At 42.0% G+C, this 23,530-nt stretch overlaps 1 protein-coding gene across 2 annotated transcripts in view; it reads left to right on the top strand.

The window, feature by feature from the left end:
- The window catches only part of LOC113145276 (protein bicaudal D homolog 2-like), a 39,226-nt gene extending 15,696 nt beyond the window's left edge, over nt 1–23,530 (top strand). Inside the window, exons 2-11 of one of the 2 annotated variants that reach the window (XM_026331796.1) lie at nt 378–590; nt 8,305–8,457; nt 9,257–9,471; nt 9,559–9,805; nt 11,494–11,751; nt 11,911–12,114; nt 12,198–12,746; nt 13,246–13,397; nt 18,159–18,390; nt 21,722–23,530. In XM_026331796.1, coding sequence (XP_026187581.1) covers nt 378–590; nt 8,305–8,457; nt 9,257–9,471; nt 9,559–9,805; nt 11,494–11,751; nt 11,911–12,114; nt 12,198–12,746; nt 13,246–13,397; nt 18,159–18,390; nt 21,722–21,724 — 2,226 coding nt within the window. In that variant the 3' untranslated portion in view covers nt 21,725–23,530. Of the gene's footprint in view, nt 1–377; nt 591–8,304; nt 8,458–9,256; nt 9,472–9,558; nt 9,806–11,493; nt 11,752–11,910; nt 12,115–12,197; nt 12,747–13,245; nt 13,398–18,158 lie in introns of both variants that reach the window. The other variant, XM_026331795.1, reaches the window with a different exon arrangement.

Below are 23,530 nucleotides of genomic sequence, written 5' to 3'. Positions count from 1 at the left end.
CAGAGCACGTGCAAGGGACGCCAACATCTTGCACGTAGGGGAGGGAGAGATGAGGTCAAATAGGGAAAGATGGGATGATGCAGCCCAGATGGAGCCTAACTGATTATCTCTACAGAACAACATGGGGAGGGGAGGTTTTGTGAGGCCTAGTCCCCAGCTGAACCACAGTAGTACAGATCAGTGTCACTTTAAACAGACTGATGCATGAAGCAACCCTTTTTTAAGTCCTCATGTAGGTTTTAATAGCCAAGCTTTCATCCAGTGATGGTTCTAATTTGGCCATTTATTATTAACAATAGACCAGCAAGAAATCCTCCCATGTTTATTAAAACTATAGCTTCTAATCAGTAATGCTTTTCATACTTTCCTGTCTCCAGGCCTTTGGACAAGCCTACTCCAACCACAGGAAGGTGGCAGCAGATGGGGAGAGCCGTGAGGAGTCTCTTATTCAGGAGTCAGCTTGTAAGGAGGCCTACTATGAGCAGAGGGTCCTGGAGCTGCAGACCGAGCTCCGTCAGGCGCGCAACATCCTCACCAACACCCAGTCTGAGAATGAACGCCTGAACACCATCTGCCAAGAGATGAGAGAGGTAAGATGAGGAGGCCCAGAAGCAGAATCACAGCACAGATTATATGCTCCAGGTTTTGACTTGAGTTGAAATTTGTTCTGTTGAACTCAGTCATCATAGGATGTTATTTATACACACTGAGCATATGACATTAGAACTCCAAACACAATAGGGCTGGGTAAAGGCATTTCTAACATTATTACTGTTCATCAGGAGACATTGCTGTGGTTTGTTTCCTGCGTCAGTACTTGAAAATTACTGCACTTCTGAACTGAAGCAGAGGACTGTGCACGCTCTAGTTTGCCTGTAGCTACTGAGAGCAACTAGTGTGTTTGTTGATGGTATCGTCTGATGCTTTTTACCTGTCTAAAACTGCAGAAAACATAACATACGCTCATGGCTGATCAATCTCAGGCCCTAGTTGACTCTAGGAGGAAACTAGACTTTACGACATGTTGGTTTTTAGGACTTTTTATTGAGTGCAAAGAATAATTTCATATAAAGAGCCTAATGAGTTGTTCTCTCACAGAAAAAGTCCAAAGGCTTTGTTGTGGAATATGCTTTGCTGCATAATGACTCCAATTACATTTATTTACCTTTGACATTATTGCTCTCCAAGGCTGTATCATTTATGGTGTGATTGCCAGTCAGTGGGTGGTGTGTTTTTGACAAGTGACATGCTAAGACAAGACTAATTGTATTGTAACTGTGACATCTGGATAGAAAGCAGACTAGTTAAATCAACGCCTTACCTTTAGGCAATCTCCACTTATATTGTGATCCAGGGTGGAGTTATAATTACAGATAGAGAAAAACAGTGAGACCATGGGAAATATAGTCTTTTGCAAGACAACTTGATTCTACATGAGTATTTAAACAATTAATATCTTAAATAAACGGTTGCTTCACAGTAGTGTTTAAACCGTCGCTCCAGCTTTGGAATTAGTCACATGTCTTATTATGAAAACCTCTGACAAGCCTTTTACCAGCCTGGTGAATTCTGAAATCTGTTTGGTTGAAGCATGCTCACATTGCATTAAATATCATAATGCAAACATTGTCCCACTTTGTACAATGATTTAAGTATACTCACAGCTGACCTCATTACAAGAGACAAGAGTCCAGTGCAAAGCAAAGATGTCATGTGTAATAGCGCTGGTGATGGGGAGACTAAATTAGGAGAGCAGTAGAGAAGTAAGGCATGAGTAGTTAAGAAATGTATGAAGCTTTGAGGAAGTCTGTTTGACACACAGACAGGGAGACATCAAGGGAAGAAACAAGATGAACAGAGTCTGACAGGGGGCCAGAGGGGTCCTCTCAACTTTAGCTGGGTTTCTATGATCCAAAGGTCCATGCTGCCATGACAGCCAAGGAAAGACTAGAATAATAAAGAATGAGTTTCTTTTATGAGGAAAGAAGGAACAGACAACCCATGCTACATTTAACACTCCAATCTCTAGGTGGGTGCAGGGTCTATATTTCTGCTCTCTGTGCAATACTCTTGTTGTCTTTAAACCATTAGTATCCCATATCTTCCAGTTATAGTAAATTACAGTTGCTGTAATTCCAATGTAGTTGGTAGGAGAAAGAGCAAAGATGAGTCTGAGTCTAAAGTCTTTGGCAGACAGCTGCAGGATCCACTGCTGTTTTTTGATAGTCAGTGCTTGAGACAGATGTCAGCAGCATTTCTTGTTGGGATTAGCGAACAAATAGACTTTAAAATGGCATGTCCCTCTTAAGGACTTAAATTCCACTATAATTAGGTCAGCTGCTGCTCAGCTCTGCATCAGTGTTGTTATATGTTTGAAGCCAGATGTGCCTCACCAGACATGTTTTTTAAACTGCTGTGTGTAGTGACTTAGTTCGGTATCTTTATTTTGAAATTTGAGGGAAAAAGGAGTACAGTGTTATCTCCGTATTTTGTTCTACATTTTCGGTGTAGCTGGTGTTTCACCAGTGACCTGGATGATTGCCTTTCTGCAGGTGCCATTTCCATTATAAACACCCTGACGCCGCGCCGCGCTCTGGCCAGCTCTAATTGGCTAGATAAAAGGGGTTAGATTGTAAATCACTCCATGTATGGCAGATAACAACACCCTTCTAATGGTGCTTCTGTGGGTGCTTGGAAGACTGTGTGGCAAGCAAATAGAGGGAGCTTGGGCACTGAGGCTGGCATTGTGACCAGACTGACATGGCTGAAAGAGACCTTTGTCTCCTGGGATTCACATTAGCACAGAAGCTCAGGATAGGGGGTGGGTGGGCACTAGGAGAAGATAAGAACGTTATCAAAGGAAGAGAAAGAGGTCTGAAATCTGTTACAGAAGGAGAAAATCTTAATCAGAGTCAATTTAACTCCAAAGATGGACTGTGCTGTTTTTTGGAACAGCATAGCTAATCATATTGAGTCAATGACTCAATTTCACAATGGAATACCACTGACAGTTGGGCTGTAACAGTAGCCTTTGTGTTTGGTTGAAAATGAGACTGTTTTCACCATGTAAATGTGCTTTGTAAAATAAAGATATGTTTAGAGTAAAACCTTTCATCATGCAGCTAAACCAAAGCTTGAAATATGCCTAGGAAACCGATTCTACTGTGTGTTGTGCACAAGACAGTGAGGATAAAATTTGTGTTCAACAGATTTACATGGTGTTTGCCTCAGTTCATTCACTACTGCTTTAGATAAAGCATTTGATCTGGTTACATGCGCCACATTTAAACCTCCCAGGCTGTCTCTCACGCCAAAGACTGAAATGTTGGCCCCAAGCACTGATATGACATATTCCACTGCTATGGTGTAGTCTACAGGATTAAACCTCCACAAAAAGCCAGTAACATTGTAAGGAGGTGCACTCTAATCGGCATAACTTCATTAAATTCAATCTCAAGGCTGCAGAGAAATGTGCCTACAGTAATGGCTGCCATTGTCCTCACAGAATGGGAATCCTCATTGCCTTTCAGGAAATGATCAAGCGAAGCCAAAGATAAAATGGCTGAGAAATGTTATCAGTGTAGGTCAGTCTCTGTATCCACACACCGAGCAGCAGAAAATGTGACAGCTTTCAACCTCAGAATCATTCGAGCTTGCATTACATCGCCTCTGTATTTGCATCAGTCATGATGCTGTTTTGACACAGTAACTGTTGTTGCCCTGCATCATCTTGAAATAATTCACCTACTTTGATCATTTTTTTAAGACACACAAGTAATATAGAAGTCATTTCTGGTTTTTCCATCTCATTGACATACTGAGTGTGTTTTAGAAAAGTAGGGTAGTGGAAGAGGGAAGGTACTGTCTGCATTAATGGGATGACGCATAACGATAGTGCTGAAGTTTTATCTCGATTATGGAAAGGTCAAAGTTGTGCAGTAAAAGGATCCAAGCAGGATTGCTCTTTGTTCCCTGTTATTATCACCTGACATGAGGCTAATGTAATAGGAATCCTTGAGGGCTCCAGGGTGTTGATGTCGACTGTTATTATTTCTTGTGACATTAATGCCAAGACAGATTGCCTGCTGTGATAGTTAGAAAGGGTGAGGTATGGACAAGCAGAGAAAAGCTTGAAAAATTGTCCTTCACACAAAAAGATGAACTGAAATAGGATATGAAAATGTTTAAAAAAAGATTCTGCTTCTTCATTTTCTACTTTTCCAGCAAACATTGCTACCACTGCTATAACCAGTGACAAATGAATCTGCTCTAAACCCTCCAGATGTTATCTGGGTTATGTGGCCACAGCACCCATCATCACTGAGCCATGTGTCTGACAGATTGATGGCTATTTTTAACCCCTGAGAGAGCCTGTCTCTAAAATGCATTAGAAGATTTTTCATTGATCCTGTGTTGGTCTTTTGGTATCAGCTTTAAGCTCTGAAAATGTGTCATTCTTGATTGAAGCTCTTGGATCACTTTACCAAAAGATTTTCCATACTAGATCAATGAATCCCATTAAATCAACAACACACACACACACACACACACACACACACACACACACACAAACACAAACAGGTCTACACATTCACTCCAGCTAATGGATATGAATGTGATTGTGCATATTTCTCTCCTCTCATTGAAATGACCTCAATATTCACTGTTAAGCGCATGCAAGGACACTTTCAACTTCAGGGGTTTTGGCAATACCATCAGCCACACACCCACAAGGTTCCTTTCACTGTTTATTTTTTAATTGTCCCATTGAAAAGCATGACCTGGACTGTGTTTTCTCTCCCTAATGGATCATGGGTAGGCTGAATACAGTGACGATTGCTTGCAGCAAAACAGGAGATAAAAGCCGATCTGCTTTCACCCACATTCTTGACTCTGACAGTAGCAAAAGGCCCCTGAGCTTCATTATTTCTTTGCTCTGCCTATAGCTATGCTGGGGGAGTTGAGCTGTACTGCAGCTGTGATTAATTTTTCATCTCTCCTCAAGGTAATCCTCAGATGGTTTTGATATGTGAAGTTAGATTTAACACGCCTGACATGACCTTGACATGCAGCAGAGCCTAAGGGACATTTAAAGTTTTTTCATAGGAGCTCACAAAAGTAACAAGTAACAAGAGTATCACAAGAGTAATTAAACCTGGCTGCCCCTTTCCACTTTTTATCTGTTGGAAGGATTGGTTGGGTAGATATGATGGCAATAAAGCTCTGAGTATAACGAAGGAATTCAGCTGTGACTCTAAAAGCACACTGACACACTCAGAGGAGAGGGGAGGCGGGGGTTGAAAAAATAAAAGCAGCAGTGGTGGTGACATGATGAAATGGAGTTCAGAAAGAGAAAGAAGCCGTGAAAGGGGGCAAAAAGCAGTACTGATGTGGTGTGCAAATGGTGCCAATGCCAAATGTGAGCTCTTCTGCACTTTACAGGGTTGTTCAAATGGAAACTAACATACAGTGCGTGTGTGTTTTGTGGAAGTGCATAGGAGGCAGGATGAAGAGAGAAATGGAGGTCAGCAGAGTCTGTCTGCTATTATATTAATAATGAAGCCTTGTGCCATCTGGGCAGCACTTTCTAGGGAAACACTCAGGGGATAAGAGGCTAGTAAATATGAATTTTGCAGAAACTGAAGCTGGATTCTCTGGCGTTACTAAGAGCACAGCTGAGCCTTTAATTGAGCATTAAGACATTTCTCATCTTTACTTGTGTTAAGCCTGAGCTATTTCCCATAGAAGTGGAGGTTATAGCAGCATTGAGAAATTTCTCAGAGCTTTGATGAGATTTAAACAGGCTCAACCTCACTGTGCCGTCAAACAGTTTAGTGGTAAAAAGAAAGCTTTAGAGTTGAAAGTGAGACAGTTTAGGAGTGCAGTACAGACTATTTAGAAGAAGCTCTGACCACTGGAGTCTGACATTTTATAACACCATGTGACTTCAACAGACCTGGTTAGAATAATAATAAAAAAAATAATGAATCATAGGATTTATCTTGCATATACACATGGATGCTCCAGTCATCATTATGCTTTTAAACAGCCAGTCACACCTAACCCAAGTTTATGGTATGGCACTACAACCTAATGTTTATAGTGGCACCCATTTTGCATGTAAGTGACACATTTGTCTGTATGTGTGTGTGTTCAAACAGCTGTCCAGGCGTCACATGTAGTGACAGCAGGCAAGGAGTTAAATACTAACCACACACAGGCCTATGGTCATGGAAGTCTTTTCACTGACAAGCTCTATGCTGGTGGCTCATCAGACAACTCTCAAAATATCACACTGATCCAACCAGCCACACACACATACACAGACTATTCCAATTTATCACACACATTCCCTTGAGAGGCTTGTGTCCCTCGCCTGATTAAATGTTATTTACATGTAATAGCAAGAACACACATGGCAACCACAGCCTCTGGTGAGTTTACTCGAATCAACTTTTGTCAGGCAGCAGGGACATGTAACCCCACCCTCCAGTCTTTAAAGTGCTCAGTGTGGTTCATATGGAAGCAAGGTGAAAGGTCAGAACCCTGTTATACATTGTAATCAGGTTGGAGGAGGATCTTAATCAGGTTCAATGGCAGCCTTTATTCATCAGGTCCAAACGGCACTGACCCTCCAGCTGAGTCTCATAACCCAGGCCAAGAAGACATCTATACAGCCAGCTGCCATGAATAACTCTACTGATGAGATTATGTTCAAAGTCTTTATGAATTTATTTTGTATGTGTTGATTGATTCTGCAAAGGTAACATCAAAGTACCCAATCTATCATACTTTAGCTCATTCCAGCTTTTTACTTTTTTTTTTTAAGTTTTAAAACGTTCAGTTCCCCCTCAGAAGTCCCAACCACTGTATAGAGACTTAAGTGATAGGACTGGTCTGTATTGTGAGTTCATGCATTATTCAGCAATAAACCAACATTAGGGCTTTTCACACAGCAGACACCCACACTCATTAGGCATGCGCAGAACCCTGATGAATATTAATGCCTCAGGGTTCAAAACATCAGCCACAGCTCAGCACTATAAATAGTGATTAATTATTACACAGAGCAAACAAGTATCATGTACTGTTCATCAATGGGGATTTAGTGACATAATATTTCAGTGCTTTCCTCTGAGTGAGTAAATTCAAATTACAAAGGGAGTAGGAATACCATATTCCTTTTGTTGAGTGGTCGTCTCTCGAGTCTGCATTAATGTATAATACTGTATTTTTGTATGAACAGTCTTAATGGGATCTGAGCAAATGACTGGTAAACCGATGAAATGACCCGGGAGCAGGGATTGGTAAGCAGGCACATGGTGACTGCGTAAGAGGAAGGGGCCACCTGGCAAGGGATTGGGAGGCTAATTGTCCCTCTGGTGTCAGGTCATCTCTGCCAACTCAGAGAAGGACATGCATCACAGTAGCCATCAACACAAATATGCAAATACTAACTGTACTGCACATACAGAGACTACCATTTTTCTCTTACTGCCTGACACACATAAATATGTACACATACTACACCCATTCAGGTGATAACAACACTGGGTGTTTGTGAGTGTGTGAATTGAAGCTGGATGCAAATTCATGCAGAGGCAGAGGCACAGCACACCTTCAGCAAAAGTGACGTTAACAGATGAACATGTGTAAGGTCAGCCCACATGCTGCTGAATATTGAGATGTGTTTTACATGCTGTCCCCTCTCTTTGTCACATGACGCACACACATGCACGCTCTTTCCCCTTTATATCCGGACAATGATTGAATTTTCTTTTTTTTTTTTCTTTTTCCAAAAAATAGATTTAAGTTCTTATTAAGATTCAGATATTCTTCCATAGTTTCCTCAGTTGTGCTGATTAGTTCTTGTGATCTCCTCTAAAGAGAATCAAGCCCAACCTTTGTCCTCTTTAGAAAATTAGACCATAAGAGTGCTTCCCAGTCACTGAATGCACATCACCAGACAGAGATAAGTAGGCTTTAGTAGCTTTGATGCCATCAGAGCTGGCAAGCAAGCACACTTATGGCCCACTGCCCAAACAGACACCTGCCACCTCCCTCTCAAACACGAAAAGGCACAGGCACATTCACATTCACACTACAGATTTGGCCAGATGGGAGTCATTTCTTATCTAGCAGGATATAGAGTGTTAAGGAGCCAAAGTGACACAAACAGTTACACCAAAGGAGCAATATCCAATCAATCGCTAACTCTCTCACACTCAGTCAAATGAGATTCAAATAGTGGTCACTGACAGCTCTTCCCTTTTCTCCTCCTGTCTACCTCGCTTGGCCATACAGAACAGCCAGATGGTGGAGCTCCAGAGGAATCAGCTGCGGGATGACATCAAGGAGTACAAGTTCCGGGAGGCTCGTCTGCTGCAGGACTACACCGAGCTGGAGGAGGAAAACATCTCGCTGCAGAAGCAGGTCTCCATGCTCAAACAGAGCCAGGTGAGGATGAAGCAGTGCTGCAGATCTACATGTTCAAATAGTGAATCATTTAAATGGTCAATAAAAGAGGAGGCATGGGTAGGAGAGTAAGTATAGAGCATCTCCCTCATGCTAAATTGGCCTTCACTGCTTGCCATCACTAGACAGACGGTTCAGTTTAGGTTTAATGAACCTGGTAATTTTGGGCATTTGCTATATACTATCTCACAGCATCTTAGTCACCCTACAGGCTCTCACCTCAGGGACACCACCTCTCAGTTTTCCAAAATAAGCACGAGTGCTTTGATATTCAGATTTAATTATGATAACATGAAAACATTCTTTAATACAGTAAAGAGATTAGCAGCTACCTTTGTGTTTTCCAGCGCCCGGAAACAGGCCTGCCACCTAATTGTGGATGTGTCTGACAGGCTCTTTACCAGCAATCGTTCTAACACTTAGCTGTACAAATCAAACACCCTTCTTGGATATATTCAAATGAGCTGAGGAAATACAGCCATTACAGACCTGAGTTTCCAAGTAGGATATTTCCATTTGGTGTTGATTTTTATGCTTGGGCTGTTGATTCCTTTCTTTATTAATCATGGAGGAATAAGAAAATCAGCTTTTACTTTTTAGACAATAAATATATAAAGGATTTTCAAATCCATTCAACTAAAAATTCATTCAACAAAGGCTTTAAATGGATATGTTCTTGATTAACAGTATCTTGAATAGTGCAATTTTTCGTATGCGCTGCATCTACATGTCATTTATTTGAGTCCAATACTCAACTTGATTCTTCTCCTCCTGTTCCTAGGTGGAGTTTGAGGGTTTGAAGCATGAGATCCGTCGTCTGGAGGAGGATACTCAGTTCCTGAACAGCCAACTAGAGGATGCCATCCGTCTAAAAGAGATCGCTGAGCGTCAGCTAGGGGAGGCCCTGGAGACCATCAAAACTGAGCGTGAGCTAAAAGCTTCCCTGAGGAAGGAGCTTTCCCACTACATGAGCATTGGAGACACTCTATACCACAGGTACATACCTCAGCACTAACAAGGTGCTGACAGGCTACATCATACTCTGTAATGAGCACTTAATGACACACCTTATTTTTCCCTCAGCCCACTTAGCATCTCTCTGGATGGTCTCAAGTTCAGTGACGATGCCGCCACTGAACCTAACAATGACGAGGCTCTTCAGAGTTATGAAAATGGCTTCATCAAACTGGCCAATGCCATCACTGACGACAACCGCGTGTCCACACCCAAGAAGGAAGAACTGTTCCATCCTGCACCCAGCCTTGTAGATGACCTGCTGAGTGAACTTAACATCTCAGAGATCCAGAAGCTCAAACAGCAGCTGATGCAGGTTTGTTCTTATTCACTGTGGAAACTGAAAACATCAGTTTATAGAAAAATTGCTTTTGCACATTGTGATATAAATTACTTCTTTTAGTAGAATTTGAGAATAAATAAATAATGTAAATATGGCTTATATTTTTATTATATGGATAAATAGTTTTTAGAATTAACTTAAGAGAGATGGGTTTATATAGGATGGAGGTGTGTCCGTGTGTCCGGTGTGTCAGTCAAGTGTTTTTGGCTAGATTCTGACCTAGGTTACTGCAGGGATATAAATCCCCTTATAGCAAAGTTAATCCACTGAGACACACACACACAGAGGCTCTGTTGGGCTGTGAGGCAGCGGGTGGTGGCACTGGAGGACCTGCCATCTGCTTGCTCATCACCCCATGAATCCAAGGCCATGCCTGATTGGGTACCATGGTTACCAGAAAGTACTGGGAACCTGTGGATAAGGATTGTTTTGAGGACCAGGCTGTTTCCCTGCTACTTCCAAAAAAAATAAACAGTTTCTGGATTAATGTGTGAACTTGAAGTTACCTCAGTGTGGCCCTGCTACTGTCCTGGTTCTCATTCTGTCCACTGTGGTGACGAAGCTGGCAAACAGCAACAAAGCCCTGTGACTGATATGACCCAACAGGATGTCATATGGCCTGCTGAAGCCTCCTGCAGAGCCATTCCACACATTCCTGACTGGAATCAGAGCAGAGGAAAGAAAAAGTTTCTAATTCTGTTGATTTGGTCCTAAGTGATCAATAATAGGGAATTTCCTGAAAGTATGGATTCTGTACGAATAGGATTGGCAATGATGGCTGCCTGTAAGTCTTCTTCCAAATTTAAGTGTCATTCTGTATTAGGGTGTGTCAGATCATTTTCACTTATAAATGTGAGAAACCTCGTGTTGGCAGAATCTTTTTCCTTCACAAGCTTATTTTTAAATAGGTGCTAGAGAATCAGTTCTAAGAACTAGCTTTTTTCTGTTTGCTTTCACACCAACATAGGCAGCCTGAACTTCGGCATCAGTCAATTTGTGTGAGGTTTTTTGTTATCTGTACTTTACGCTACTAAAAGTAACATTAAAATGCTATTTGCCACTGTTGCATTGGCTTAAGTTAGTGTTTGATGAATCAACATAAACATTTGTCACTTTTGGTTCCTATTCTACTGGAAAAGTACCTAAGTCTCCCAAAACAGTTCTCAGTTCCTGAAACACTAAAAACGGGAACCTACTCCTATGGTTCTAAGAAATATGAAAAGTTTCTCTGGTCCAAAAGCACCTAATGTGATCTAGAGTCCATCTCTCTTCCATCTCTTTTTGAAATTTTTCATCATTACACTTTCTGCACTTATGGATCAGCTTCTGAAATAGCAGTTTGTATCAGCACAACTGTTTGCCTGTGGGTAAGATGACCCACTCAGTGACTGTGCCAGCACTGAGCTGAAATGTGTCCAGCAAATTGTCAAGGTCATGCTCACTCTGATGCTGGACTACTGGGCAATGAGCCTCACATACCTTGGCAACACAAGCATGGTAGTTGGTACAGGACAGATAAGCCACAGATTTAATGTGATCTGCCAAGTTCAAAGAGGCAGTCCTTCACAGAAATGTGAAATTACATGTGCAATAAACCAGGCAGTACAGTATTGTACTTGATCTTAATTTTCATTGCTCTTTGTCTCTTTGTCTCTCCACAGATGGAGCGGGAGAAGGTCAACCTGCTGTCCACCCTGCAGGACTCCCAGAAACAGCTAGAGCAGGCTAACGGTGCTCTGTCAGAGCATCAGGAGAAGGTCAACCGCCTCACAGAGAACCTCAACGCTATCCGCAAGCTCCAGGTCAGCAAGGAGCACCAGTCTGCCTTGGACAACGAGAAAGAACGTGATAGCCATGAAGATGGAGACTATTATGAGGTTGACATAAACGGACCTGAGATCCTGGAGTGCAAGTACAAGGTAATTGTTTTATTGGCAGATGAGAGGGGATGGCGTAAATGACCAGGTTCAAGTTTAAGCCTAAACGTAGTCCTCAGTGAATCAATTTAGAGCAAGTCCCATGTCTTACAATATATTTGGGTTTTGTTTATACTCAGCGATTACACTTGTCTTGCTTAGGTTGCTGTGTCCGAGGCAGGAGAGCTGAAGGAGGAACTAAAGACTCTGAAAGCAGAATACCAGGCCTGTCAGTCACGTTACGAAGAGGAGCGCACCCATCTGGAGAACGATGTCACTACACTGAGAGAAAAGTTGACGACTCTGGAGAAGACAAGTCAGGCAGACAGAGAAGAGAAGACTAAACTAGAGAGGGAGCTACGCAAGGTGAGCTCCTGATACTGATACTCTGAAATGTTTTTTTTTTTATGAACTTTGTGCGCCATGCATTTCTCTCTATGTTTCCTCAGGTGAGTGACGTGGCAGGGGAGTCCCAAGGTAGCCTGAGTGTGGCGCAGGATGAGTTAGTCACCTTCAGTGAAGAACTGGCCACCCTCTACAACCATGTATGCATGTGCAACAATGAGACACCCAACCGCGTCATGCTCGACTTCTACAAGGAGGGTAAGGGTGGTCGGAACAGCCCAGAGGGCCGTGGCCGTCGCTCCCCCATTTTGCTCACTAAGGGTCTCTTCCCTGAGCCTGGTAAGACTGACCTAAGCGATGGAACCCCTTCGCCAGTCTCCTCCCTGCCCTCTCCTGTGTCTGACCACCGCCGCGAACCCATGAACATCTACAATCTTGTGGCTATCATCAGAGACCAGATCAAGCACCTGCAGCTGGCTGTGGACCGCACTACTGAACTGTCACGCCAGAGGGTGGCCTCTCTGGAACTTGGCACCGTGGCCGACAAGGACAAGGAAGCCTGCATGGAGGAGATTCTCAAACTGAAATCTCTGCTCAGCACCAAGAGGGAGCAGATTGCAACGCTGAGGACTGTCCTCAAGGCCAACAAACAGGTCAGTTAAACTGTGCGTCTTTTCCCAGTGTTTCTTTAACTAAATGTGGAATCACTTTTCAAACATTTGTCAGGTTTCCTTGAGAGATAGAAACAGGGGGTGTCTATTTCAGGTCTACTCAGCTGTTGTAACAAATGTGTTGCAGACAAGATCTCTAAGAAACACTGGTGGAGACAACTGCTTAGAGTATGTGTGTATTTAGGACGGAGGAACAGCCCTCCGAAGCACAAAGAACCATTACCCAGAGATGGTGTGCATTCAGTTGCTCTGGTAACCCTTTAAAGTATGTGTGTGGTTACTCAGTGACTGCACAGACATTAAAGCGCCTCATAAACCACACACATATGATTTTTCAAACAGCAACTAGCAAGCAGCCAACGGTCCACTGGGCTTCATTAATGGCTTACATCAGGTGGCCTGTATGATTGTTTGGACAGGAAATGTTTCCTTGACACCTTGCAGCTGCTCTGACCCTTTTGTTCTTCTTGTCCAATCACAGACAGCTGAGGTTGCTCTGGCCAATCTGAAGAGCAAGTATGAGAACGAGAAGGCCATGGTGACAGAGACCATGATGAAATTGAGGAATGAGCTGAAAGCCCTCAAGGAAGATGCTGCCACCTTTTCCTCACTCCGAGCCATGTTCGCCACACGGTAGGTTGCTTATCTCCATCTGCTCTGTAGACACTGCCAAAAAATGTTTTCACTGACATTCAGGACTCATGTGAGTCACACAAGCATTTCTCTGACATACCATTCTAACCTCAACCTAAACATTTGCCGACATAAGGCTGGGGACACAATAGATGATTTTAAAATCTTCAATGTGTCCCCACATTATTTCCAGGAAAGGTTTCTACATAAGCAATTTGTTGTTTTCCCAAATGGTGTGGTATGAATCCCAAACTGTGCTATAGATTGGCTCTAAAACTTCTGCACCATACAAAGATACAGTATAATTAGGTAAGAAAAGTTCCAATTATTATTGTAATGTAATCCATGTTTCCTATATTGGCTGTCTCTCAGTGGTATTATTGTAACATGGCATATTTAGAGACGGTATTGTTTTTTTTAATAGTCGTAGCCAAAAAGGGAAACTAACACTGATACTTACTATGGAGCATAAAGGGTATCTAATGGGGGAGTCATTTAAATGCATCACCTAAGTAGTGTTTTTGATGAAGTATTTTGTGTGTGCAAACCAGCTGCACTGACACACTTACTAATCCCATCTGATTCCTAAAAGAAGCTGGTCAAAGGTTTTTGAGCATAATCCCACCTCAGCTTGGTCTGGATTACACATTTAACCCTTAACACAAAGCAGATTTAAGTGTTAATCCACAGCTTGTTTGTTTAGATATGCATGCATTGCATATTGAGAAATGCACTTGTGTGTACTTTTAGATTTGATTTTAATGCCATAGTGGATGCGCAACTCACTTTCTCACCTGTTCTTTCCCTCTAGTGTCTAATTTTTTTTTTAATCATAGTAATGCATATGTTTTGTACATACATCAGCTCTGGTCCAGAAGGCTGTAAGTTGCTGAAACAGACTTTCCTTGTGCATTCAAGACTCCTTCACAGTCCACAGTAAATCTCAAGTTGTGTAGGGGAAAGAGAGGTGGTGGAGGGTGTGAGTGGTTTTAGAGAATGAAGGTTGCAGACACTGCAGGGAATGTGTGGACTCAGCGCCCCTCATCTTACCAATGCTGAAATTCAATGCCTCAGTGATGTGAGCTGGCTGAAGTAACTCCATATACCTGCAGTGTCTAATCAATTAGTAACAGAAGGAAAACTCCTGTCTCCAAAGTGTGTGTGTTGCCATGGGTTCTTGGTTCACTGCAGAGGCAGATGGTTAGAGGTTGTAGGTGTAATGCTAAACTATTTGGCAATCACGACTTATTGAGAGTCAAATCTTGTTCCTACTAATGACGTTATTTTTACCCATGAAGGGGCCCATGAATTGCATCACTTGTCATTCTTCCAGCTGTGTAGCAAAGGTTTGAGCTCATATTAACTGTGAAGAAACAGAAACCACAGTGACGTATCTGAATCATTCTCTTCTGCATATTTACAGCACATTACAGTTGACGGTTTACCACATAAATCATCAAATGTTTCTTCCCACTTGGACACAAAGCATCTCCTCTGATGGTAATGATGTTCTTGGAGATCCATCCCCAGTAGTCTATGCCTTAAACATGAATTCATTCTGTTCATGGGATTCGTGTATTGGTATGTAAATTCTGTCCTATACCGCAAAGAGTTGGGTCAGGGAACTCTTTGAGAGGCTGGGGGATTTGCCCAAGAGACGTTTCCCACACTCCCCCCTTCCGTCCTTCCTCACCACCAAACACTAGTCGTCTGGAAAAGAAAGGGAGGAATGGGCCAGGCTTTCAGTTAAAGCCCACTATAGCAGTCTACACTGACAGTCGTTTTTTTCTTTGAGAAAGTCTATAAAGGTGAATTTCTGAGGCTTGCAAAACACTTACATACAAATGTGTGGTCTTTGACAATAGGGCAGAGGAGTAGAAGTGAAAGAATGTGTTACTTTTTGTGTGAGCCTTTGTGTGATCTCATGCCTGTGGTCTTTGGCTCTCATAGATTAGAATTACTTGAGATTTTCACGGTGCATTGTATTCGGTGAGAAGTTCATGAGAAAGACTAAAAAGCGAAATGTTTTTTAAGCGCATGTGTGTGCATGTTTCTGTTGGTGGGTGTGTGCCTCTCCAGCTGCAGTCTCATGTAAACAGTAAGCTCCTGCCTCTGACATTCCTAACACATGCCTGTACATGCTCTCAGCTCCTGTTCATACTGATTAACATTAACAATTAGCCCAAGTCATATTTTCTCCTCAAACATACTCCCTCCATCATCCTGCTGTTCTGCTCTTCTGTTGTTTTTTTTTTCTGCACTCTCTATGCAGAAAAAAAACCATCCTTCCATGGCCAAACAAGCTCCAGACAAGACTACAGCTGAAGAGGTTGTGTGTGGGTGTGTGTGTGTGTGTGTGCGCGCGCTGCGGAGGCATTATTGATTGTGAAATATGTCTGCAAAACTGTTGCAATAGGCTGTTCTTATGTTGGTCAAAGTGAATATGATGACAGGTTCATCCTCAAAAGGCCAGCATCTACCTCTCACCCCCTTCATCCATTGTACCAGCACATCCCATCAGCAGGCCAAATGCCTCCTATTGTATCACCCAGGCCCCTAAAATAGACTCCTCTGTTCTTTCCCGGGAAAAATGCACACCCTCCCACCACCCCCATGGCCGAGTGGTTAAGCCATCTGAAGGCACACCACCCCCCTGAACCTGGGTCGTCTCCCCATCTCATACTGGGTTTAATGAAGCAGCACTGATCCCTATTGTCTGGGTGTGTGTCCCACTGGGAATCAAACTGCATACACAAGAGGGGAGGGTATGGTTTATGTTTGTATCCTGGTCTGGGAAGGCCAGAGTTCACATGATCCAAAACCACGTGCAGCAACACACGCAGCGAAACATCTGCTGTCGTTGGTCCTTTTGGTCCCAGATCCCAGATCATGCCTTCATGACTTATTTTTGCCTAGTTTAGTAATTTAGTTTAAAAAAAAAAACATATCCTTATTGAGAAACTGTGATTTTATTAATAGGATTATATCTCATTTGGAGATGGTGCTTTGTTTTGTTTTTGTGCAGCAGTAAGCATCATCACACACCACTGACAGATCTCACATGTCTTCTGGAAATATTTCAGTTACAGTTTGCAGCTATTGAAATACAGTAAATGAATGACAAAGTGATATTTCTGCATCCTTGTGGTTTTTCAATCACCGTAGGTTGGGGCATTCCCAGATAAAGTAAATACTTTAATACCACATAGATAAAAGGGACTAGGGTGAGGCTACCTACTAGTCAAATTAATTCTGAACGGTTGTGGCTGTTTACTGACGAGGCTTATTGACATGACCAGCCTCTCCCTTCGCAAAGGTGTGTCAGTCATTACTGAAGAATGTCTATCAGATTGCTTTGTCAGCAAAGACAGAAAGCAAACACAAGCAAGAGGAGGAGAAAGAAAAGGACTGATGCAGGCAGACAGACACAGACAGCACCAATAAAGCATTGGGCTTCAGAGGCAAGATAAGAACAAGGAGAGAGGACTTGATTGAATGAGATAAGGTGAATGACACAGCAAGGTAATGAAAAGGGGAGAGGCAAGGAGAAATGTATGAAAATGAAAGGTGTGTAGGACAGTAGATGGAAAGTGGAGATGAATGCACCCACCTCAGAATCCCTTTTTGGTGACCCAGTTTTATCCCTGTCCAGACTCACATGAACATGCATACACTCACATACCAGGGCACAGGGAGAAAGGTGATAATGATGCATTGCAGTGGTGTGTGGACAGACTTCATGTCGTGGGCTATTTTGCGCACAGAGGGGAGCTGGACTTATACAGTCTCACTCCAAATGTAAAAATGGTTATCAGGTGTGAACAACTAAGTGTTAGAGCAGTGAGCACATTCCTTTCATTTCCCATTTTCATTATTATCCACTGCCTGATTCCCCCTCCTCAGCCTGGTCCTCAGATGACGCAGAGAGGGTCTAGATCCTTAGGTCAATGCTGTCAACCTTTCTGCATGTGACCTATTCTTAACTTCGTTATATTTACATATTCAGTAAACTACCTTCAGATGTATCACCTGTTCATAGATGTTGATACTGTATAGCAGCAGCCATATGCACCCAAATAGTATGAAGTAGCATATCATTTTTGAAAATAGCAAATTAATTAGACATTTCTATGTGGAAAGTGAATTGTATGTGAGAGGGGTCCTCCGTTGTATGAAGGAAATGTATTCAGTCAAAACAAAGATTACAAATTAATTGCAACTGTGGACAGTTTGTTGATTTGTGTCACAAAGTATTCACTCAAATGAATCAATAAAATACTGACAACATTTAAGTGTGTGAAATTTGGTGCAGGAAGCTGAAATGGCTGATGAAATCATCAGTTAATAATGCAGGAGCTTCTCTAGTCTTATGAGGTACTGAGTGGCTCAATGGCTCCATCTGGTGACGATATAAACTCTAACTAGGAGAAAGGTCATGATCAAAGTGATGCAGTTTCAGTTGTTCTAGTCTTTTAGTCGTCATGAGTGTGATGTGTAGTTCAGGTGCAAGTGAAGGGTTTCTAATAACCTTGATGCAAATAAATCAAAATCACATTTTTTTTTCTCTGTTGATGGTTCATTTCCTCCGTTTGTCTTTTGCTGTTATTGGAAGTGCCAGTGTCCCCTGGTGGTACAACACAGGAAATTACTGATGCTGTAAAATGTTTTGCTGAAATACATTTTTTGTAATTTATTTATGAAGAAATACACACCTAACACACTGTTAACACCTAACACTGAAATGTTCTCTCTTTCACACAGCTGTGATGAGTATGTTACTCAGTTGGATGAGATGCAGAGACAGCTGGCTGCAGCCGAGGATGAGAAGAAGACTCTCAACTCTCTGCTTCGGATGGCTATCCAGCAGAAACTGGCCCTGACGCAACGCCTGGAGGATCTGGAGTTCGACCATGAGCAGACCCGCCGTGGAGGCAATGCTGGCCGGGCTAAGACCCGCAGCAAGGCTGCCAGTGGTTCTACCAACAACCCACACGTAAGTCAGAGTGTCACCTGCTCTGGCTCCGGCCGACCAGAGCACAACAATGCTATGCCTAATGGCATTCTGGGAGGCCCCGTGGTCTTCTGCAGCGAGAAGTACAAGATCTACTGCGACTGAGGTGGCTGAGTCCACAAGGGACTGCTGTGTACAGAGGGGAGGGGCCTAGAGGCCAAGCCCTCCCTGCCTTAGTGTTAAAGAGCCCCACTCGCTCGCTTAGCTCCCTGGCCAGCCTGCGCTCCTCTAGGGACTGCTGTGTGACTAACCAGCTGCTCGTGTGTGCTAGTGTAAACGCTTAGGGGAATGCAGATGTACAGTGTGCACTAGACGTTTGGACTGTAGTAGACATATATGGCATGTGGATTATTGGGCCCCGGTTATATTGAGGGTTTTGTGGATATTATGGAGTGTCTATTCTTTCCGCTGTCATAGTGCTGTAATGTGAAAGGTTGCAGCTTCTGTGCTTGTCTGTCTTGGCCCCTGAGTGTATTGCCTGGTAACAGTAACATATTGTGGGGACAGAGACTTATGAAGAGGATATCAGTCTTCTGGTCTTGTGACTGAGTATGACATCCGCTCTTCTTCGGCTCTTCTGTCGGCATCGGTGCTCCTTTTTAAAAGAAAAAAGAAAAAGAAAAAAGGCCCTTTCTCTCGTTGCCTCTCCATCCTGGTCCCCCAGGACTGACCTGCATCCAGCAGCCCACTGTCTAATCAGGTCACTCTTCAATGTTTACAAGATGAAAAAGGAACTAAAATATGCAATCTCCCTCTGCTTTCTTGCTAGGGGAGCACATTAAGATTCTACACAGTAATTCAAAAACCCATACGTGGGTTGATGGGTTTATTGATGGAATTGTTTGGGCAGAAAAGGAGCACCTGTGACCGCAGGTGTTTATTTCAGGATCATTTTAAAGCTGTGATGCTAGCACACCAATATGTTAGGGTCAGTAGAATCGCATGGCTTTGCAGCTGAAAACGCTTACGAGCTTTTTAACTGTTTTTCTGTTGTGAGGTGTCTGCTAAAAGACAAAGTTGTGTACTACAGGGCTCTACATTGTAAAAAGTGAAGATAGTTGGTGTCTGGTGAAATACAGGAGAGCTATCTATTCCATGCGACTCGTTGTGATGGATTGTTTCAGAGCCATAGAGAATAACTAAGTCTGACAAATCGATTTCCATACCCAAATTAAGTGCACTTCAGCATAGGTGCCTCAGTTTCCTATTTCTCTTAAAATGGATATAATGATTACTGTGAAAAGAGATATAGTTTTGATCAAAGATGAGTTTTGAAATATGAAGCAAATCCTAGAAAAGCACAAATCAAAAAAGGCACCCACATCTGAGTAATAAATCTGCAAACACAACCAACCAACCACTTGGCAAAAGTGCCTGTTGACCCAGCATTAGATATATTTAGCTATCTATTGATGTAAAGCCCTGTCCTTGTGTCTCATCTTGAACTAACACTGTTGTTTTCCTTCCTCTCCCACATCCTCTGCCTCCCTTCTCTATTTTTGCGAGATTGCTCCTAGTTCTCCATGTGTGGTTACATGGCTGAGAACCTTTTCCTCACATTGCTAATCTGTGTCCTGTCACTCGGTCGTCATAACGACCTACTCCCTTGTAGATCGTCTGCAGCTTGCGCCCCCAGCATCACCACTCACCCTTTAACTAGAATAAGGAATTCTGAGGAAAATTGCCGTCTGAATATTTCTGTCAGGTAACGTCCTCGCGTATGTTGTCTTCCTGAAGTTTTTATTTTTTTTTTCCTTTGCCTGTGTGTATAACAGTGTTGAAGTGAGAGCCCTCATGTGTGTATTAAGTATTAAGCTTTTAACCTTTGCAAATTGAGGGCTATCATTTCTTTCTTTCTTTTTTAATATGTGAGGACAAAGCGACGTACTGTTTTAATATTCACAATAGCTTTAACCCTTTGCAAGCTAGCATTACGCAAATAGGAAAAATATAAGTGGGGCTTGTGTTTAATAAACCCATGTACTGCTTGTGGATCATAGACACTTTAGTTTTATGATGCTAAAAGCAGGGTTGATGTGAGGTCCTGCAAGATTTATCAAATTATGCGTTTTCTACTACTAAGCTATATATTAATACTCTATATTCTTGATATGATCATGTTCAGGTTATAATCTTGCAGGACTCTGCTACAGTATTCCCTCCTCTCCGGTATAAAGAGAGGGAGCTCGTTTATTCCTGCAAAAAAATGGAACAACATCAGCAGTCAACCCTGCTTGAATGTGCATCCGTACACCACAGCACACAGCATGGAGACAAAGCTGTCATACACATTAGGGAAAAAGGAAAAAAAAGCAGCCTCCCTAGAGGTTAATCACTCTTACGTTTGAGATTAACTTAATTTACAAGCGCGATATGTTCTGTTTCTATCTGTTTGCGCTGAGAAAAAAGGTTTGCGGAGCGGGGAGCACTACTTATGTGGTAAAACAGCTCCTGGGAGAGGAGATAAGAAAGCTAGACATGCTGGTGAAGAAAGCCAGATGTCTGGCTGAGACCTGACTCTAATACTGTGTAGAAATGAGTCCAGGGGAGAAGCTCCTGGTTATATTTGGAGATTAAAAAAAAATAAACAGAAGACTGATTGCTCAGTGAACAAGAGGACATTGATTCAAATTAGTAGAGCCCCTAACCCTTCCCCTTGTAAAGGCTCTGTGATTTCACTGAACCATAAATAGACCCCAGGATGTGATTGTGACTAGGACCCCTCTCACTAGATAGGTGAATTCCCACTTAGCTCCATCTAGTTTGAAATCAATGTCTGACATATCAGGTGTCATAACAGCATGCCACCTAAAAGGCTCCTCCTACCTCTGCTTGCAGGCTTCTCCCACTTCACCTTTGAGTTTCCCTACCCATGATGCATCCAGTTTTTTTTTTGTTTTATTCCTAATGGGCCTGCATGTCAACAACCATAACCCATTTTTCATGCATGACATCTGAGAAAGACCCCTCTCCTCTGACTTTGGGTGGTGGAGTTTGGCTTCAGCTCTGGCCTGTGAATGAAAGGTCATGGTACTTGTGAGTCACTGGCTTCCTAACTGCACCCACAGGATAACTTGTGGTTAATGTGCTTCCACATCAACTCCTTAGAAACATTTTGACAAGGTTGACAGAAAAGCTCCTGACATAACATCAGCTGCCTCAGAGCTCCTAACATTGGCTTCTGTTGCTTTTAACTAACAACAGCCATCATCTACTTTGTCTGCATGGACTCAGCTGCTGACCGTGTTAATAATGGCTCTACACTGACCAATAATGCTAATGCTGATCATGTGTTTGTTTCTCCATTTTGCAGTAAATTACTGTAGTTCTGCACGGATGATGAAGTACCAACACAAGGTCCATTCTCACAGCTGATTGAGTTCGCCGAAAAGAGTTAGCACTATAGTCTATTTGGACTTGAAGACAAAACAACAAAAAAATTAAGTGAAAATGCAGATTGAAAACACTGATTTAGAGTCGAATCAACTGTCCTTCCTTTTTGAACACTAAAATGTGTATATAAAAAAAGCATTTGGTCTCATTTTTGTGTGCTGCTCCTGGAAGCCAATTTCTCACAAGTTCAGTGAACTGATAGAAATTCTGTCCATAGTCTATGATTGGCTGATTTATAACCCACCAATGAGAAATCTGTGGACATGGGGTTGTTTCTCATTACAATATAAAACAAGCGGTTTTTTTTTTTTGGTTTTTTTTTTTTTACTTTTAGTTTATTATGTTATTATTCTGTGCACTTTTATTATATAGGATTATAACAGACTATTATTAACCTGTAGGAAAACATGGTAGTACTATGGTTTGTGAGGTATTCAGTATAGGTTATAACACTATATATGTCCACCTGAATCATGTGATTATAAAGAAACTAGTATAAGCTCCACAAACCACAGATCTACTATATCCTCAAGATTTTATCCATCAAAAATTTCTTTTTAACTCGTTTTGTTACATCACATGTTGCTGTTGTCCTTTGTTTGTTCTACTGCCATGTTCTACACAAAAATCCAGGGTGATCAAATTCTGGGGTTTTTTCATGTATTTATTATTCCTAGGAATAGTTCAAAATAACAAAATGAAACTTGACGACGCTCTGACTCAAATAGGTAAGTTGTATTTTGGGAAAAATTTGAGTGATATGATATGCTTTTCCTAGCTTCTTACCAAGGGCGTTCACTGAAACGGGATCACTGGCTCTCAGAATTTTCTGCAAGTGCATTGATTAAATTCCAAATTGGAATTGTTTCATTCTCTCTTCGTTTATCGTGCCAAATCTTGGTACACTGTTTAGATTGGAAAGAATCAAGACTTGGAAAGAAGACAAGCTGTCACTGCAAAAAAGGTGTAGATCGGGCTATGGCTGTCCGTGCAGGCGCCAGAGTTTTGTTTTTGGTTCGTTTAGTTCTTCGTTTCTGACCAGTAGTGCCTTTCATTGTTTCAAGGGAGAAATTTAGACTAGTGTTTTATGATTTTTGTTTTTATAGGTGAGGACTTAGGGTTCAAAATGACTGTGAGCAGCAATAAGTGCAAAGGGAATTTTGCCCCTTTCTGCATGAGTGAGATGATAGTTTTGGAATTAGCTCAATAAAACTGAAATTGCATTGAATTCTGCTGGTCAGTGATCCACTCAATAAATTCAGGGGTATTAAGAAATGGTTGTTTTTTTAATCAAACGATGGGAACCAAAACTAATCCCTTTGGCCTCCTGCTATTGAACAAAATGCTCCAAGCACCTGTAATGTGTTGGGGTAGATTGGTGTACTATTGGAAACATCTACGTATCTCTAGCTTTGTTTGGTGAAGGTAATGTGATATCAATAGTATTGTTGAAAAAATGTGCAGAGAGCGCATTTTCTCTTTTCTTTTTGTCCAGTTTGACTTTGTTGAGGTTGTTTTTTTTTTGTTTGTTTTTTTTATTCTTGAATCTTTTCTACGTCATCTTTGAACATTTATGTTTTCAGGAAACAGAAAACAAAATGAGCATCAACAAGCTTGAATAGTGCCATTATAGCCAGTGCTTGTTTGTTGAGGCATTAAAGTTACCAATATGGACAAGATGCTAAAAACTAAAGTGCAATTCAGAGACAGTTTTACATAAAAAAAGAAA

Source organism: Mastacembelus armatus, chromosome 7, assembly GCF_900324485.2.
Source record: "Mastacembelus armatus chromosome 7, fMasArm1.2, whole genome shotgun sequence".
NCBI classification, from domain to species: Eukaryota; Metazoa; Chordata; class Actinopteri; order Synbranchiformes; family Mastacembelidae; genus Mastacembelus; species Mastacembelus armatus.
This window is presented reverse-complemented; position numbering and strand designations above follow the sequence as displayed.